The sequence below is a fragment of the Pteronotus mesoamericanus genome, unplaced genomic scaffold, assembly GCF_021234165.1.
Source record: "Pteronotus mesoamericanus isolate MK-2021 breed Mesoamerican mustached bat unplaced genomic scaffold, CSHL_Meso_final contig_73, whole genome shotgun sequence".
In the NCBI taxonomy this organism is placed as follows: domain Eukaryota; kingdom Metazoa; phylum Chordata; class Mammalia; order Chiroptera; family Mormoopidae; genus Pteronotus; species Pteronotus mesoamericanus.
In genome coordinates this window covers 4,184,032-4,204,598 of record NW_026555245.1, presented here as the reverse complement: position 1 = coordinate 4,204,598, position 20,567 = coordinate 4,184,032, and the positions used below count along the sequence as shown (strand labels likewise).

The 20,567-nt window shown below is 40.7% G+C and overlaps 1 protein-coding gene across 1 annotated transcript in view; it reads right to left on the bottom strand.

Annotated features, from left to right (window-relative positions):
• SLC28A3 (solute carrier family 28 member 3) overlaps positions 1-20,567 on the bottom strand; it is a 54,762-nt gene that overhangs the window by 18,420 nt on the left and 15,775 nt on the right. The window contains exons 3-6 of the mRNA XM_054583302.1: positions 9,711-9,806; positions 5,697-5,779; positions 2,971-3,062; positions 860-1,049 (exon numbers count right to left, since the gene is read on the bottom strand). Coding sequence (XP_054439277.1) covers positions 860-1,049; positions 2,971-3,062; positions 5,697-5,779; positions 9,711-9,806 — 461 coding nt within the window. The remainder of the gene's footprint in view (positions 1-859; positions 1,050-2,970; positions 3,063-5,696; positions 5,780-9,710; positions 9,807-20,567) is intronic.

The window sequence follows — 20,567 nt, the reverse complement described above, 5'->3', positions numbered from 1 at the left end:
CCCTCACTTCACAACTCTTGGGCTCTTTGCTGGTTCAAGGATGTATGAAGAAGTCAGAGAGGAAAATGGATATTTGGAGGGAGCAGTCTTGTTATTTCTTTGAGGGGTCTACGGGGAGGCCTCACCTCTGTTTTGGGAGATGGGTGAGGTGTTACTTTTTAAGGGAGAACTTGAGATGTGTTCTCTGCAGTTGAGGCAACTTAGCCGAGCCTCAGAGAGCTAAGTTGGACTTGAGGCTGGGTTCTGACTCCCTGGGGAACCTGGCAGGTATGACAAGTCTCATTCATGGCTTGGAGGCTAGAGGCAGAAAGGGTGCTTTGTTGATATTGCACAATCCTGGTTTATTAGGCCAAGGATGTGTGAAGTTTCCAAGTAGATCCCATGAGGGCCATGCTGGGGAAAACCAGCCCTGGATTCTACTCAGGAGGGCCATCTGGAAGGAGAGGAGGTCCCACAGACAGAGACGGAGGGGAGAGCTCGGGGTGGTCCCCTGCAGGACACAAGGTCCTACAGGAAAAAGTTGGCTTCTTCCTCCCAGGTTCCTCCTCCCAAGGAGGCCTGAGCAGGAAGCCACCTTCCCAAGTAGAATGGTCTGTTTCGGACATTTTATCATTTAGCAGCACTTGAAATTAGGGTAGTTTATAAGGCCGTTTGAACCCATCTTTAATGAGTCATTGCCTTAGCTAAGCCTTGCCTTCCTGTTTGTAAAATGAAGATATTTTAACATGTCATCCCTGAGGTTCTTTCTAGCTGCAATATCGCATAAATGAGGAAGCAATTTCAGACCAAATTTTTGGAACAGCATTGGAAAAAACCTAGCGCCCCTCCCAACTGTAATGAGAGAACCAACTGTATTTACCACTTCAGCCAGAACCAATGGCTGTCCAGGAGTCTTCTGCCAGGAGACAGGAACGCATCAATTCGAGGTTCATATTTGGCCATAAAGTGATCCCAGATCACAAAGAAGATGACAGCCAGGGTGATCACGAAAAGAGGAAGGGCTCTGTGAAAATTCAGCACGCAGGCTGCAATCACCATAGCCAGGTAAGCTGTCCAGGACGCAAAGGCAGACAGAGAGCATCACCAACACCAGCAGGAGACCAGCCTCCAGCCCTGACCTGGCTCAGCCAAGGGCAGGTTCCGTGAACAAACCACTGAATAAAGGAGTGCTCTTGATATTGTTTTTTAAAAAAAATACTTTATTTATTTATTTTTTAGAGAGAAGAGAAGGGAGGGAGAAAGAGAAGGGGAGAAACATTGATCAGTTGCCTCTTGCATGCCCTCCTACCCAGGACCTGGGTCCGCAACCTGGGCACATGCCCTGACGGGGATGATGCCCAACCTGCTGAGCCACACTGGTCAGGGCGCTCTAATATTCTTGATGTGACTATTGGCGTCTCTGATTTTAAGTTCCTAACAGTCTCACCATGAATGCAAGGAGGACAGGGTGCTAGGTCTTTTTTTCTTATAGAATCTTCTGAGTTCTTGAATCTTGATGCTTGATCACTGGGCCCCTCCCTTAGTACTAACTACCTTTTTCTGGTATCTAGCCAGACTCAGCAGGTGAACGTCTAGCAGAGAAAGCCCTGGTGCTGAAGCAACCATTAGCAAAAAGGTATTGATTCTCCTGGTTTGCAGCTCAGATTTGGCCTTAGTTTGAGTAGCAAAATCTCTAAGTGCCGTATCAACCATCTCTAAAGGCCAAAGAATCTGTAAGGGAAAGTGGTGGGGGTGCTGACCGAGGTGGCTGCTTTTGAAGAGGAGATTCTAGGATAAGAACAACAAGGCTTTCCCATTAATGGTCAGCAAACACGGCTTTGTTTGTAAGACACATTTGGCCTGTCCTTTGTTTTTATAGGTAGCAAGTACAGCTGTATTTGTATATATGTATTTGTATTCTACAAATAAAGTCTAATGGGAACACAGTCATGCGTGTCCGTTCAGTTTTGTACCGTGGAGGCAGGACGTGTGGTTTTGATGCAAGCCCTGCAGTATACTCCTTGGACCAGTACAGAGAAAACTTATAGCCCTGTTCTTCCCTGTTTGGCTGTGTGAGCACCAGCAAAACCACTGCCTTTGATGGGGCAGAGTCTTGGGTTAATTTCTGTGGAATTGAGTGGTAGGGGTCATGTTTTACAGATAGGAGTATTCTTTAAAATGGGTGGATTCCTTTGCGTTGGAGAGAAAATAATGCTGCTCTTCTGTGTGCAGCTGACCCTTGAACAACACAGGTGTGAACTGTGTGGGTCCACTTACCTGTGGATTTTTAAAAATAAATACTATAAACGTAGATTCTCTTCTTTAAGATCTTAATAACATTTTCTTTGCTCTCGCTTACGTTATTGTAAGGATAAAATATATAATACAGAGAATATACAAATACGTGTTAATCAACTGTGTTATCGGCAAGGCTTCAGGTGAACAGTAGGCGGTTAGTAAAGTTCTGAGGGGAGTCAAATTATAACGGGTTTTTGACTGTATGTGGAGGTGAATGCAGAGTGTTGGTGCCCATAACCCTTGCATTGTTCAAGGGTGAACTGTAGACAGTACAGCTCTGCCTTCAGGCAAGAGGAGTGGAGTATACCTCCCTAAGCAACTCCCAGCATTGTATCTACATAAAGTACTTATCAATTGCTTATATTTCCTCCTGCAATTAGATTACCACATTGTGATTACTGTCGTGTTTTCCAGTTAACTGGATTTGCATTAACCAGCTTTCAAATCCACATCACAACAAAAAAGGTACAGAGTGGGTGACCAAAATTAGGGAGACAGGGAGATAATCTAGGTAGGTACTCCCAGGTTGGACCTGCAATTCAGGGCCTTCCTGATTTACTTCTCTGCCTCTCTGGATGATTCATGAGGTCCAGAGGAAGGGAATATTTCTTTTCCTTCCATAGAAAGCTCAGCATACTATTTGGGGGACCCTCGAAGAGAGACACTGGTACCCCATCCCTGTTTGTTATTTACCTGCTAATAAGATGCCCCAGGTGATGTGCCGAATGGTTCTTTTGTGTTTCTTACAAAAAGCACACACTGTAGCATACTTCCTTGCCAGATATCTGTAACAACACAAAAGCAAAATGTCAGGCAGAAGTAAATGCCAACAACATGAAACGAACTGGTATATTACGGCTAGATGAGGCTCTGTAAATAAAGCAAGCTAACGAACAAATTCATGAAGCATATATATCCTACAAAATGGAAATGGGAAACTCATTTCATTGTAGACTAAGCTCAGCCATGGCTTGGATCCACCTTTGAAGAATGGGTGTGCCAAGTGCTGAGAGATTACAGAGACACAAGAGGCCTCTTCCTGGAACTAGAGTGGGCAAGGTTGATGACTAACCAAAAGCTGAAAATAATACATAGGATGAGGATATTTCTCACTGGGCTCTGAGGGCCTCCATTAGCTTGTAAGCCAGAGTCATTAAATATTGATTAAAAAAAAAAATCCAATGGACTCTCATCCCTCTTGTTCTACAAAGTTTGAGTAAGGAGGTGGTTCCTGGTCTTTGCTCACCACAATTTTTATTGGGAAGCTGACAGACTTCACAGGGTGCTTGAAATGTAAAGTAGGATTTTGTGGATTTGAGAGTTTTAATGAGGAGGTTGTCATATAGCATCCTCAGAAAGTTCGAGAATTGTTGGTATGTCTGTTTCTGTTCACGGTTTTGTTACAGGTGGAGGGTAGTGTGTGAGTAATGTGTGCATGTGATCACTTCTTTGGGAAGATCGTGACCACCGGTGAGTGAGATTGGAGGGGCCACAGGGCCGCACCCACACCCACTGTCCTCTACTTCTCCTGGGGTGCTCCTGGTCCCTCCACACCTGTCCTGAAACCTGGCTTCCTTGCAGGTGCCTCTTTCCTCAATGCCACATCTAACAGAGGCCTCGCCTCCCACTTGAGGCCAGGTGGACGGAATTTACTTTCACATTTAACCATTGCTACTTCCAGGCCACTGGATAACATTTCAAGAACAACTACTTCTTGTCCATGTAAAAGATTCCCAAACTCTAGGACCTCAAAGGATTCAGCTCCCTGCTGGGACGGCCCTTCCCTGGCCAGTGCTTCCAGTTCCCTTCTTTCTGGCAGTCACGCCCGCATGTCCAAATCTCAGCTCCCTTCAAGTTTCAGGGCACAGCCCAAGTTCTTCCCTTCTACAAAGCCTTCTTGCATATCCTCAGACAGAGGTGTTCTTCTGCACTTTACTCCTATTGTCTTATTTTTATGGTTTTGTTATGAAGTGTTGAGCTGGCTGACTATAGAGTTCTGTGAGCCCTATATTGCCAGCACCTTGGATAGGCATTTGTTGAATTACTACATAAATGAAACAGGAGTGTATATTGCTTTTCTGGAACAGGATTTTATAGCTGTGGGTTGGGACCCATTAGTGGGATGTGAATGATAACCATCACTAAAAGAAATAGGGCTCGTCAGAGTAGGTCAGGTGTAGTGATGATAGGTATTATTTCATAAAACTTCTGTCATTATGTACGTGTGTGAATGTGTGCACTGAGAATTAGAAATGCTGTTCTAGAAGATGTTGAGGTAAAAGAAGTGTAGTAAAACTAAATTTTTATGGTCTAATTGAGGAGAATACATTATCCTCAGTTGTGGAGATAGTGTTAAAAAGTAGCAGGGGTGAAGGGCAATGTTTAATAGGGAACATCCATCTACTTCAGGCTGGATTTATCAGATTTTTTAATTGCAGGGCTTGTGTGTAGTCCATTAGAGCACCCTGACACTGTGTACAATAAAGTGGCTGGAAATGGATGCTTCTGCCATCTGGTTATCTAGGCTGAGCCACTTTCAGCTGCTCCGTGGCTGTTTTGTCCCATTAATGTTAGTGAAACCTGAGGACCTCTGACCACCCAGGGGACTCTCTAAGTCCCCGGGGTCAGAGATTCAGGAAGTGCAATGAAGGATGGAACTACGCTCAGGTTTCCGAGGCAGCAAATATTTCTTGATGGTCTCTATGTGACAAGATCTTCAATCCTAATTCTGACCAACTTCAGACACATTCTCTGATACATAAAAGCCAAGTTCCTCAGAGACTTAGGAATTTAAATTAAACTTAAATAGGAATTTAGAAAACTGACAAATATTTTAGTGCTGTGACAGAGTACCAGATGATCTTGGACTAGGAATCAGAAGCTGAAATTGTAAGTTAGCTTTGCTCCCCTCTAGTTGACTAACCTCAAGTAAAGTTATTTCTCTGAGCTTTATTTTCTTGATCCAATAAATAAATAAATTAATTAATAAAGATAATAAATTTTCTTCTCCTACCTCAAGGGGCGATAAAGACTTGGAATACCTTCAGGATACCTTATAGTAATAGCAAGTAGTTTCGGTTTTGAGAAACAAATTGCTTATTGATTGACATTGAGAAGATGAATTAACTACTTTTGTGTGGATTGGAGCAATTAGTTAGTAATTTACACCTGTAATTAAAAGAGTGTCCTGGGTATTGGTTTCCCAGGACATCAGCAGTTTGAATTTACTGTGTTGATTATCGTAGCGCTCCATTAATTTTTCTGAAAATGGTTGGGTGGGTAACGAGGGGAAAGAATGGGTGGTGGTGACAATCTCTAATGCATAACAATAGACGTTTAAAAATTAGGTGAGGATAAACAAAGAGCAAAACCATTTGTTTAGGAGGCAGGTGAGTTTACTTCCTTGTTTAAGCCTGTACCCTTTTGGATGCATCTCTTGATCGTCCTCCTCATCTTCTTCATTTCTTAGAGAATCCTGCTCCATAGTGACCTGCTCTTCGCCCTGAAAATCAAACATTGGGGGGGGGGGCAGAGACACAATGACAAGAATCCTGGGCATCATGGACCCTGCTCTCTTTTGCTTGGCAAACAACTTTTTATGAAGTTATAATAACAAAGTTATTATAAAGATAGCTCCTATTAAACATTTTCCCCCTTTTATTCTGTTATTTATTTTAAAGATGTTATTTGTTTATTTTTAAAGAGGGGAAAGGAGGGAGTAAGATGTGCGAGAGATACATCGATTGGTTGCCTCTTGCACGCCCCCAACTGGGGCCCTGGCCCACCACCCAGGCATGTGCTCTGACTGGAAATTGAATCAGTGACCTTTCGGTTCACGGGCCGGCACTCAATCCATCGAGCCACACCAGCCAGGGTGACATTTTCCTCCTCAACGCGCGCGCACACACACACACACACACACACACACACACACACACACAGACGCACGCACACGCATACGCACGTGCACACGCGCAATCCAGAATCACCCTTTTCTTTCCCTTTTCTTCCAAAGGAGCTGTTGATTTTTCCTTTTCTCCTTTTCTTTAGGGAACAGACTCATTCATATCTCTGCTTTTCGCTCTTGTGTCTACAGTAATCATTCAACCCCAGTTCTGTTTTCAGGAAAGTGCTAAATGAAGTTAATACTAGAGGCTGCACAAATCTTCCTTTATACTCAGCCAGCCCTGGTTTCCAAAGGATGGAGACCAAGGCTGGTTTTATGTTCCTGGCAGCCCAAGGCTTGGTCTGCAGGTGTGAACACTAGCTCAGCATCTTCAAGAGCTGATACACTTCTCCTTGGAAACTAGGCTCCTTCTATCAGTTGGGCCAAAGGGAAAAATTTCCCTTCCTCAGCTAGACCTTGCTCTAGTTAATGTGTGAAGTACATATATACCTGGGTCACCTTTTCATGGATAATCTTTCTAGGTACCATTTGAGCTCCTTAATATCCATAACCTGTCCTTTTCTTGGGATGGTGCAGAGAATCTCCTATCTCCCTCCTTTCTGCAATAATGTCTAAAATGCTATCATAAACGATGGTGAGGGAAAGTGGGAAACATGCAGGTGTGGAGTGGTTTTGAATGTGCTCTAAGAGGTATTAGGCCAAATCTCAGCTTCTGTTTTCTGTCATATCCCTTGTGGCCATAGGTTCTCTTTACTTTAACACAACTCATAGAAATAAGTCATTAGCATGTCTTTGAGCTGAAAGGATCCGCAAAGATCATGGAGTTGTTCGATGCCGAACTGCCCTGTACTTCTGACTCAGAGTACCTTCCTTTTCTGGGCTGGACCCCAGGAACTAGGAAAGCGAGAGGATAATTGCAGGAAAGACCAGCTAAGTCCAAGCTACAGGTGCTGGGGACAGAAGCAGAGATGACTCTTACTTGTTTTTTCCCCATCCAACCCTCAGCTTGGCCAATATTAAAGTTTGATAAATATTCAATTTAAATGATTATAATTATTTTTTACAGTGAAATTGCCCCAAGTTACCTTCTGTCTATGGAATGCCAAGCATCACTATCGTTCTCTTCTCCCCCACCCCTAACTTTCCCATCTTTAAAGCAAAATAACACAAAATAACAACACCAACAACAAAATCTTCTTGATCCCGCAGTCACGGAACATCTACCTTCCTTTCCTTCACAGCTGAACCACCTGAAAGAGTCGCCTTTCCTTTTAGTGACCACTCCCTCACACCCTGCCTGCTCAGCCATCTGTGAACCAGCTTGTATGGAGACGGCTTCTGCCAAGGTCCCTCAAGGACCGTTCTTCCTACATCCCATAGCTACTTTTCAGTCTTCACATTCCTGTTTATAACAGGAAAGTGTCTAATTTTTTTTATTCTGCTATATTTTGTGAAACAATTTTTTAAAAGACTTTTTAGAGCAGTTATAGGTTGACAGTAAAATAGAGGGGAAGGTGCAGAGATTTCCCATATGTCCCCTGCCCCTTTCTCTCCATGGCCTCCCCCATTATTGACTTCTCTCACCCGAGTGGTGCATTTGTTATAATCAATAAACCTCCAAAGTCCATAATTTACATTAGGGTTCACTCTTGGTGTTGACAGAGAAAAATTCTGAGATGCCCTAAATTAAATTATAATAGGCTGGACAGCGGGAAGAAGAGACAAGAAGTTGAACAGTTAACAGTCAAGGGCAGAAATCAACAGAAGACAGTTCACATTCCTGAATGTGTGTTGAAACTTTGAATCAACTTCCAGGCAGCTATTTCAGCTCTTATCTGAAGAGCTATTGCTGACTACCAGACACTACCGCATCTCCCCTACTCATGAACTTTCTGGACCGTTGCCCACAATCAATCCAGCAGCAGCAAACCCTTCTTCCTTATGGACTACGCACCTATTCCAGAATTTTCTTTGCTTCACCTTCTCCTCTCCGCTCATCTATAGCCAATGTAAATTCTTTTAAAACAGCTTCCATCTTTCTTCCTCAAATTCACTGTATAAAAGAGCCCCCTCAGCCTCAGGATGGTGGTCCTGTTGTCTTGTCCATCTAGCTCTGCTGTTGCTGGTTTGGTCTGCATGCCCCTGAACCGGGTCTTTTGGGCTAGCACGTGGCTCAATAAACCACTTCTTTTAGAAAAATCTTCTGGCAGTGAAGGTTTTTGCTTAACAGTGTTTTATACTCTGTGGGTTTGGACAAGTGTTTAATAACATGTATCCACCATTATAGTATCATTCAGAGTGGTGTTACTGCCTTAAAAATCCTCTGTGCCCAGTCCTCCTCCCTCCCCTCTTGGCAACCACTGATCTTTTTACTGCCTCCACAGTTTCCCTTTTCCAGAATGACATGTAGTTGGAGTCATACACTACAAAGCCATTTGAATTGGCCTCTTTCATTCAGTAATATGCATTTAATATTCCCCATGTCTTTCCATGACTTGACAACTCATTTGCTTTTAGCGCTGAAGAATATTCCATTGTCTGGGTGGACCATAGTCCATTGAACCATTCACTTACTGAAAAACATATTGGTTGCTGCCAAGTTTTGGTGATTATGAATAAAGCTACCATAAACATCCATATGCAGGTTTTGTGTGGACAGAAGTCTTGTTTTCTCTTTTGTTGTTGAATAATATTTAGTGAAATGAATACTTTTTACAATATAGTAAATGAAATAGATATGAATAGCATGATCCCAATCCAGGTAACACATGCATGTGGATGTAAACTTGCATTAAAAGGCTTTATTACAAGATATTAGGCACTGATTTTCTCTGAAATTACAGGTTCCTTTTTTGTCTTCTGAATTTTGCTGCAATAATTTTCCAGAATTGTTTTTCTCCTTCAAACAAGTTACTCTTTTTATCACAAGAATGACTCTCCCCTCAATAAATGGGCACCCAGAATTTCTAAATAAATAAAATCAAAAGAAAGATGGCTGATGTGGAGAATTTGCTCACTTTTTAACAGCAGAAGGCTTTCTTCCAATGAGATCCTACCAAGAATTCAATATATAACAGAAATAAAAGTGGCACTGTGATGGAGCGCTTTAGCCTGTCGTGTGACTTAGGTGTCACAGGGGAGCTCTCGGGCCTGACGGACACTGTTTTAGAAGCATATCTTAGAACCTTTCTTGTCTGCCTCATTTACCTTTAAATTGAAAAGCTCTTGGTTAAGCCAGTGCTTTCTGCACAGGTGTGGAGCTTGCAATGTGCACAGTGACATGTCAGAGAACCCTGGGTACTTTCCCCATCAAAGAACTCATTCGAAGGACAGGTGTATAAACACAAAACCATTGTCTGGGCAAGTATGTTTTCTTCATGACTCTGCCTTACACAGTCTAATTGCCATTTAACTCATCCTTCTGAGTGCTAGCTGAGCACCTTGCTTTCTGTCCCCATAGCTCTCAAGTGCCTGTTGCACAGTGGTTACCATGGTAATAAACTCACTCAATGATCTCTGGACGTACCTGTTTGGCGTTGACATGTTCTCTGTTTTGCACAACTCTGTTTCTTAAAGGGTCGTTTCCTGATGTGTTCTGGTTTTCATGAATGTCTTCTTCATTCTAGAAACAAAGTACAGGTTGGAGAAATCAAATCTCAGAGCCAAAAAATAAATTTTCTTTCAGAATGGTGCCTAGAAGACTTTTTTACTTTTTATTAAATTTATTGGGATGACATTGGTTAATAAGATTATTTAGGTTTCAAGTGTATGTTTCTATGATACTTGATCTGTATATTGCGTTGTGTGCCCATCACTCAAAGTCAAATCATCTTCCATTTCCATTTATTTGACCCCCTTTACCCTATACTACACTCCCCCACACCCCTTCTCTCTGGTAACCACCATACTGTTGTCTGTGTCTATGAGTTGTTGTTTGTTTGTTCATTTGTTGCTTTCAGTTTTATATCCCACATATGAGTGAAATCATATGGTTCTTAACTTTTTCTGTCTGACGTAGTTCTGTTAGCATACTAATCTCAAGGTTCATCCATGTTTCTGCAGGTGGCAGTATTTCATCTTTCCTTATGGCTGAGTAGCATTCCGTTGTAAGTATATAACACATCTTCTTTATCCAATCATCTACTGAAGGACATTTTTGTTATTTCCATGTCTTGACCACTGTGAATAGTGCTGCAATAAACATAGGGGCGCATATGTCTTTGCAAATATTTTTAAATTTTTCAGGTAGATACCCAGAAAAGGGTTGGATGGGTAATATGGTAACTCTATTTTTAATTTTTTGAGGAACCTTCCTACTGTTTTCATACTGGCTCTACAAGTTTACATTTCCCCAAGCAGTGAATGAGGGTTCCTTTTTCTCCACAACCTCTCCAGCACTTGTTATTATTTGTCCTGTTGATAATAGCCATTCTAACAGTTGTGAGGTGGTATTTCATTGTAGTTTTGATTTACATTTCCCTAATAGCTAGTGAAGTTGAACATCTTTTCATATATCTGTTGATCACTTGTATGTCTTCTTGGGAGAAGTGTCTGTTCAGGTCCTCTGACCATTTCTTAACTAGATGTTTGTTTGGTGTTGAGTTGTATGAGTTTGTAATATGTTTTAGATATTAACCCCTTGTTGGAGCTGTTGTTTGAATCTTCTCTCATTTGGTTTTTGCCTTTTTGTTTTGTTGGCAGTTTGTTTTGTTGTGCAAAAACTTTATATTTTCATATAGTTCCATTCATTTACTTTTGCTTTTACTTCCCCTGCCTTTGGGGTCAAATTCATAAAGTGTTCTCTAAGACAAAGGTCCATAAATTTAGTGCCTATGTTTTCTTCTATGTAATTTATTGTTTCAGGTCTTATATTTAGGTCTTTAACCATTTTGAGTTAGTTTTTGTATATGGGGACAAACAGCAGTCCAGGGATAAGGTGACAAAGATGAGGTATTTAAACAAATCAGCTGATTGAAGAAAGAACCAATAAATCTTGGCTCATAAAAAAACAAAGATTTTTTTTCTTCTGATAGAAAAGATTGGTGTGGTCCAACTTGAGGAAGAGGGAAAGGAAGACAGTTGTCCTTGCTGGGCCATATAATTTTCAAATAAGCAGAGCTGAGGCTAAGGGCGAAGATTTCCAGTCTCCTTTCTATCACATCACACAGACTTTCAACTTATATAATAAAACAAACTATAGGAAGCCATAGGCCAGGTCATTTTATTCATAGATGTTGGATTTATGAGATGTTAAAATGTGTCTTGCTTGGTTTAAAGCAATCTCTGGTAGTAATGAGAATAAGAAAACATCTTTTTTTGGTGTGTGAGACACTCTTGATTTTACTTTAGGGAACTGAGCATGATTTGCTCTTGGAGGGGTCTCCTGACCTCTTTGCGCTGTTTCCAGATCTGGCTTATTTCTCTTTTTTCTTTTTTTAGGGAGTCCAATTTTTGCCTCACCTCATCCCAACTTGCCTTTTTATATGGTACTTCATTCCAATAAGGCAACTGATAGATAAACAGTGTCTTGTGGTTCCCTATACCTTTTTAGGAAATATCCCCTCTTAGCACTGTTGGTTGTGACCTTGTCTTTGAAAAAAGGACAAATGCATGACTTTGATTTTTAGCTTTGATTCTTTGGCTGGTCCCAAGGATCTAGAAAAAATTTGCAATTCCACTTTTGTTGCATTTTCCATTTATTGAAACCCAAGTGTATATAAACGTGAATAAAATCTAACTTCCAGTACACACATGTCTTAAGCATAAGTCTTTTGCCAAAATGCCCTTTTGTTACAGTTGTTTATGTCTTACTTGAGTATAATTCCTTGTGGTTAGCAGACACTAACAATTATTTGTTGAATTAATGAACCACAGTGATTTTCATGTTGCAGTAACTGGTACATCAGTGTAGTACCTCTGGGTAGTTCCTATTAGGTCTGGTAGGTGGGGGGACAATATATATATAGCAGAAAGATGACACAGTGTTGTTAATTGCTGAAGCTGGCTGATGGGTACTCAGGGACTCATTGTACTATTCTTACTCTCATGGACGCTGACAATTTCTTTTATAAAACGTTAAAATCCAGCAGTTGAGGGAAAAATGGGACACAGGTAACCGAAAGGGCTGGTCCTCAGGGATGACCAGTTACAATTATGACACTGGGGAGATCACATCTTTGTAAGCCTCAGTCTACCCGTGTACATAGCACAGTTGCTGTTTTTATGGTTCCTTTTAGCATCCTGACACTTTCCAGTTCTATGAGAAGCTTCAGCTTCTTGATGCTGATTATTCCTGCCACCTGGTGGCAGAATTGGAAGCTTCCTTATAGAACATAAGGATGGAGCCTGGCTTTTTACAGCTAAACAAAGAAGAAAGGGTGTGTGTGGGTGTATGTATGGGGTGGTGGTGGGGAGCAGAGTGGGCAAGAATGATGACAAAGGTGCTTCTGAATGTATTTTGCAACATGTAATGGGATTGTTTTACCTCAGAAGAGTACACAACTTGGCTTTTTAACATTTTCAGGAAGAACAAAGCCTCCTATTTGGGATTTCCAACAGAAATAATGGGGGTGTGGTGTGGGTGTTGACTGGTGCTTGAAAAATGACTCTTAAGACACCTGCTTCTCTGCTTCCTTTCAAATGGGAGTCAGTAGGTCTGTAATAGGCTGCCCATAATTACTTCTTAGCTCATTGTATTTTCCCGGTCTATTTAGCATTTCAGATTACTAGATACCTTAGTACTTCACTCAACTCCTACAATTGTGACTGTGTTTTAAGTGTAAGCCTGTCACTCCATGGAAAGAGTAACAACACTGTGGGTGTTGTGTACGGATATTTCTAAACAGTTGACAGCATGCCACTTTTAATTTCTCAAATAAACGTTAGTTGCCGGAGTCCTGAGGGTGGAGATCCTGCAGAGAGCCTCCCCCACGAAGGGCAGGCCCTTCAGCCAGGAGTACCTCATGCCTGGGGTTTCTCTTTGATGTTGCACTTTCCACGCTGCTCAAGCAACTGCAGATCCACAGTAGGTGTTACAGGGAGTACAGACGGACAGAGACCCCTTTTTTATTTAGATTTCTTCTTTTCATTCAGTTTCTAAACCATATTATAATTTCTAGAATATAGGAAATTACTGAAATCACTCCTCCCCCTCCATCTATGTGTGATGTCTTCTTCTGCAGAATTTTAGCTGATGACATGGCCACCCAGGATAATGGAGACATTTCCTAGATTCCCATTTCACTAGATTCTGGCCGATGAAATGTGAATAGAAGTGGTGCCCTGTGTGGGGTGGCTTGGGGAGGCTCCATGAGAGATGACTGGCAAGTACTCTTTATCTCTTTGATTTTTATTTCTGTCCTGCTGCCTGGTGTGTGGATGGTTCCACCCAGACCGAAAACACAAGGGCCCCATCCCAGTGATATGAGAGTAGTGAGCTGGGGCAGGGGGACCTGGGTCCCCAGCAGCCTTGGGAAATGCGCCCACTCCATCTCGGTACTACCCACTTCCTGAATTTTAGCTGCAGGAAACAAACCTCTCTTATCACTTTTGGAATTTGCTTTTATTTGTACCTGGACTGGTGTATACTCACTGCATTAAAGCCTTTAAAAGTTTTGTATTTGATCCTAAGAGGCCAGTGAGTTGGGTACTGTGATCTCTCTTTTTACAGACCAAGAAACTAAGGCAAAAATAAGTGAATTACTTGACTCAGGCTGCACAACCAGAAATACCTGAGATGGGATCTGAGCTCAGACTGTTCAACCTTAGGCCTTATCTTGCCATGCCCGTAGAGTTTGGCCCTTGGGCCAAGGCCCTTTGGTTTTGAGGATATCTAAAGACATAGTATACCTACAGATTAAATACCCTTTTGATTATGAAAGCCTGATTTGAATTCTAGATGTACAAGACAAGAGCAAAAATGATAGAGGAGGTGCAAGAGTCCAGAGATGCTTGTGGCCACTTTTGGGCAGTATTTAGGCTCTGGAGGTCATTTCTCAAGCCAGAAGTTTTCCATACTCACCCTACAGACTGATTTTAAGTAGACTCTATTTTTAAACATGAGTGGGCACTCTGGCATTTGTGGACATGCCAAGTCTCTGTGATGAGTTTGACATTCTTTTTTCTCCTGACCATGTGTGCTACACTTGTTCAGTCCCTTCCTACCATTGTGGCCCTGATTTCACAGCACTCCTCTTTCTCAATTGTTGTGGCAGGATTTCTCTGCGGCAGGCTCAGCATCACTGTGACAGGAGAGTCTTACTTCCACCTTTTCTATAGAAAGTGCTGTGGCCTGGCGTTGCTCTGAGTGTCTGAATGGCCTTGCTGAGGGGACACAGCCAGGCTTGAGGACTGGGGCAAGAATGGCAACCTCCTCCCCAGGGAGATTTCCTTCTTGATCATTGGTGGGACGTAGATCATGTACGTTTATGGAAGATAGAAATGGCCCAGCAGGCCAATGTGATGTGGGTATGAAGCCTGAGGAGTTACTATCAGATTTTGAACTAGTTTTAGCACTCAAGACTTCACAGTAAGTTCTGTGAGGTATATGATAATATATGTTGGCTGAAAGGTTTTATACAATCAAAACAGATTACACTGGTGGTCAAAATTGCCTATTATATTGTATGTATGTATATATGTATTATGTATTTATCTATCTATCTATCATCTATCTTCACATTTTGTACACCTTTAAAGCAATCTTCCTGATGTTCTCCAGGTCCATCCATGCTGTGCTAAGTGAAATAAGTCCGTCAGAGAAAGACAAGTACCTTATGATTTCACTCATATGTGGAATCTAACGAACAAACTGAACTAACAAGCAAAATAGTGACACACAGGTAGATGGAGAGCAGGATGACAGCTCTGGGGGTGGGAGTTTGGGGGTGGAGGGAGGGAGCAAAAAAGAAAAAGGACTCATGGGCACAACTAGAGTGTGGTGATTGTCAGGGGAGGGGTGTGGGTGGAGGTGGAAGAGGGTATAAGAGGGATAAATGGTAATAGAAAAAATACAATAAAAAAACTATTAAAAAAAAATAAAGCAATCTTCCTAGAAACATTAGATGTGGTACATTCTGAGGAGTGATGCCTTAAATATTGCCAGGATGTCAAAGTCCCAATACTCATGACAAATACCGGAACATGCTGTCAGTTGGGCTTGGAACTGCGTAGTCTATATATTTTACCAATTGGCCTGTTAAACTAAGAAGCCAGATACTTTGTCCCTTTTGCTCTGCTGAATACCTTGTACTCGGGCATAGAAATGCTTGATACTGTTTTTAAATGAATGGAAAAGATAGGCTGCTGAGCTGATTATAGTAGTAGCTGAAACAGCATCTCTACAACTTAGAGACCAATTGGTACAGGACTGTTTTCTATATTTCTCCAAGAATGTTCTACCTTAAGTTCTAATATTCTAAGCCTTACGTGTCTAAATAAAAGTATCAGAAACACATCTCTAACTTCTGTTGTTTTTCTGAATTTCTTCTAGTGATATAATCTTTCTGTGTCCATTTCTCTGAATATGGAATGAAACTACACTAGAGCAATGGTCTCAAATAGTAGCTTAAAATTCCAAAATGCAATATAAAGAGATTGTAGGGAGGGGCTCAACGTAAACCTTAGGGTGAATGCTTTTTGGAATATTGATGAATTATCTATATTAACAGGTGCTGCTTTGTGATAAAATGCTTGGTTTCCATGGTCATACCTGGGTTCAAATCCAGACTTAATTTTTGAGGCCCTGAACCCTGTCATATGGGAAAGTAACATTCATTACTTGCCTGTGGGCTGTGGGGCTATGGGGCTGTGGGGCTGTTCCAGGGCCACAAAGAGTAAGAGCTCTTTGACTTTCCTGTTAATTTTATGGTTTAGTTTGCTACTTGTTTGCTTGCTCTGGGGCATTTACAGTCTCTTTGTTTGTTATTATTAAAATTTGGCTACTAAAAGTCAACATCTGTTTTGGAATCTGATCTCTCCAAATTGTTTGATATTATTACTCCCCTCCTCTTTTTATTTATTTAGATTTTTTTACTTCCAAAATCCACAAATGTCAAATATTTTAAGGCCATTTTCTTATCACGTTTTCCTCCAAACTGCATGGGCTTTTCCTTGAAGGATTGCATTTTCAAAGGCAGTATTTCAGAAGCTCTGGATCTTTACCTATTGCTCCTGACCCTCTTGGCTCATGTAACCTCTGGCTCAAGTCTTGGGTTTGTGAAATTTTTTTTTATCCTCATCTGAGGACATTTTTTTCATTGCTAAAAATAAGAGGAAGGGAGAGAGGAAAGGAGAGAGAAGCACCAATCAGCTGGCTCCTGCGCATGACCTGACCAGGAATTGAACCTGAAACCCGTTGGTTATGGGACAATGCTCCAACCAACTGAGCCATACAGGCCAGGGCTATGCAACAGTTAATGTGAATTAACGGGCATTGGCTAGACCCTCCCTGAGATGTCCCTGTTTTTCTTGCTGGTCTATGTGGGTTTCAAGACCTGGTAAGGAGCAGCAGGGGCGTGGGAGGAAGCCACCTGGCAGGCCAGGGCTCCCTGCCTCATGTCCCCGGCACAGTTCTCTGTTGCTTCTGGATGCTCTGAAGAGAGCTTTAAATTGGGTGCAACATCGTACCCTTGTGATCTTTGTGAAGCAGGGAAAAACAGAACCCCTAAGTACAGGAGTGGAAGAAAAAGGGGAAAGTGGCAGAGTTCTGTCCCTGAAGGAGAAAAATGAAAGGTTTACAATTATCACACTAAAAAAATAAATTTAATCTATGAGTTTACTTTTGTTTTTTTTATTCATTTATTTTGTTTTTTAGATTCTACATATAAGTGAAATCATAAGTATTTGTCTTTCTCTTTCTGACGTATTTGACTTAGTTTGGTTCCATCTAGGTCCATCCATGGTGTGGAAAATGGCAACTGGATTTGAAAGAATTAAGTATGCAAATACTCATAAAATATAGTTTCCATGAGTTTTCTTGAAAATACTATTAGAGGAAGAATGCCAGCCAAACAAATGATAGGAGGAGAAATTACAGCAAAAGGAGGGATAATATGTGTTAACTCTATTAAGTGAAGAAAAATCTAAAACTTCCAGGGATCCTGATTCCAGGACAAATTTTAAAAAATATACCCCTGGCAATGTAGAAAAGATGATCAGAACCCTACTTGAAGGAGAAGAAACGAAAACTCATGGGTACACAGATGATCATGGGTACACAAGACCATTTCCTCATCTGCTAATTTCTGGGAGCCAACAGAGAATATAAATAGCTGTGTTTAAGATAGAAGGGTAAACACTACAAGATATGTATTCAATTAAAATTAAGTGGTGGAAGAGAAAGAAAGAAATTATAGAAGATTAAAAACATACTGATTTTGTATTACTGATAGTCTTAAACTGGTTTTGAAAGGAACGATTAAAACAAAACAAGCAAAATAAACCACAAGTCTTCAGCAGAAATCAAACAAAAATAAGAAACATACAAACTATACAGTAAAAAGATTTTTAAAAACACAACATAAAATGTGATGAGAGGACCTAAGAACAAACAAACATATCTGGCAAATCAATAATTGTATTTGATTAAGTCAGATAATAAAACAAAACCATTTACTGAAGATGACTCAGAGAAGATGAAAAATGAGTGGTCATGATCTTAATCCTGAACTGAGTAGAGAACTACAACAACAACAAAACAATTAACATGTCTAAAAAGAAATGATTGGGGTACAATCTCACATTCTGGGAAGCATAGTTATCTAGGTACAAATGGCATAGATTAACATAAAGGAAACCCAGGGAGACATATCTAGAAACGCATTTAGAAGACTTTGAGAGAGCTTTTCAGTCTATGGCAGATCCAGTGGACAGGGGTAATAAGGAAGACCAACATAACCATAGATAACAGGGATCTAATGAACATATACTGAACTCTATGACCTGAGTAGAAAATATATTGTGGCCAAGACTGCTAGCTGTCCCCAGTATCTATTCTTCCTCATTACCTTGAAAAATAGAACTCTGAGTTTTAGCAGAGCCTAACATTTCTCAGAAAAAAGGCACATTTCCTAATCTCTCTGTGGCTGTGATTACATTCTGCTAGTGTGGTCACAGCTGTGTGCAACTTCTGGGAAGTGTCTTCAAAGGGGACAGGTAGTGGAACCTTGAGACCTCTTTCTGGGTGTTTTAAAAGACATAAAATTAAATATATAGGGTTAAAAGAAAACCAATTATATTGAAATAGTTATTGAAATAAATTTGTGATAGAAACAGTATATATGAATCTTTATTGATATGTTAAAAAAACAAAACAGAAAAAACCCAACAAGGTCCAGTGGGAAGTTCTAATAACTACCTTAATTTAAATGCCTTGGATGTAAATTATATTTTGAGTTATTTGCAACAGATATAAACTCTTTTCACTGCTTGAATGTATTAACTCCATACAGTGAGGGTGCTTTTTCATCTTGCATGTTCATTTCAAACTAGGAGTTCTACCGCCTCTTGGTGTGTGGAATGGAATGGAACGTGTCCCTTGCCCCCTCAGACTTATGCGGAAGTCCTGCCTGTCCTTCACCCACATGCACCCACATGCAGTTATAGTTATGAAGTTACTATAAATAGATACAGCTGGGAGAATATGGGTCTTTTTTTATTTTTTTGTAATTGGATATCTTGATTTCCACTTACGGATCTGTCCATAAATCTAATATTGGGAGAAATTAAATAATACCCGGGGATAAAGGTCTCAGCATCCTGTTCATGTAGATTCTTGAAACAGAAAGCAAATGAGTGATGTTTAAGCATTCGGTTTAATTGTCTCTGAGGCTCTCCCATTAGCTTCATCAGAGCTCAGGGTTATATTTAGAAGATGAAATGTAAATTAACTTCCAATGTAAGTCTGGTGCCAGAGAGACAAGCTTATGTAGCTGGACACTAGTGGTTGCCGCATGAAATGTCCGCTTAATGATGCCACCCCATCAAGGCTGGAAGACACAGCTGCCATGAAGGCCAGTGCTTGGCCCACTTTTTTTTTTTTTTGGCCCAACTTCTGATCATGGCAGTATGTGGGCTCTGGAAGCAGAAACCTGATTAAAACCATTAATATGCTAACCAATGGTCTCAATTTCATATACTGTAAATGTTTACTTCATATATTGTCTAGGTTGGTTATACCTAATAAATAAATTCAATCCTTGTCAAAAAGCATTCTGAGATTGCTGGCCTAGTTTGGGACAAATTGAGCACACAGAAGTCAAAAACATGAGTAAAATATCTGCAACTTGTGTCAAAATACATGGACCGATAGATGGATAGAAGGAGGGTAGCATAGATGAATAAATATGTGAGAAAGCAAGTATAGTAAAATATTAATTGTAGAATGCAGATGGCGGGTATGTAGGTGCTCACTATGAAATTCTTCCAACTTTCTGAATGTTTGAAAAAAATTTTTAAAGATTTTATTTATTTATTTTAGAGAGAGGGGAAGGGGGGTGGGAAACGGGGGAGAAAGAGAAGGAGAGAAACAGAGATGTGAGAAAGAAACATCAATCAATTGCTTCTCAGACACACCGTGACTGGGTACAGAACTCAACCCAGGCATGTGCCCTGACTGGGAGTCCAACCAGCAACCTTTTGCTCTGTGGGATGACATCCAGCCAACTAAGCCACATCAGACGGGGCTGTATGTTTGAAAATTTTCCATAATAAAATGTTGGGAGAAACAAATAATGTTGATAATTAATTATAGAATATTGAATAAATAGGATGTTAGTCTCTAATGATACTCAAAAAGAGAAAGCAAGATGAAAGAAGGGAAATCTATTCTTTTTCAGAAGAATGTGAGGTAAGGAATATTGAAGAAATGAAAAAAATCACTATTTTACAGATCCCAAAGTAGGAATTGACTTAGAAAAAGATCACCAATGGATGCTAAAACCATTGGGTGAAGTGCACTGGGCAACTGGATATTCACATAGCCTGTAGTCTCACCTGCTCAGATTCCTTACTAATTAGAAAGCGTATCTTTATAATAGAGTGGTCTGCTCAACACCACCCTCACCTGGTTGTTATCAACACAGGAGTTAAATTCTTCCAGTTGCACTTGCGCTTATTTCCTTACTTCCTTTTCACATGTGGAGTTTTTAGAGCTTAGAGCTAGCTGAAAGTCACATAAAAGTAGAATTGTACACTCCACAACATCACTTACCTTCGCCTGCTGGGTTGACTTTCACTCTTATTGTAGCTTTCGATATTTGTGTTGATCGTTTGTGCTTGATAAGGTGTGATTCTTTAAGTCTGGTTCTAGTTTCCTGTTATTGTTTCTTGCCTTTCTTTGACAGCCTGACTTGTTTGAATAGAGGAAATACTTCCATAAGAACTT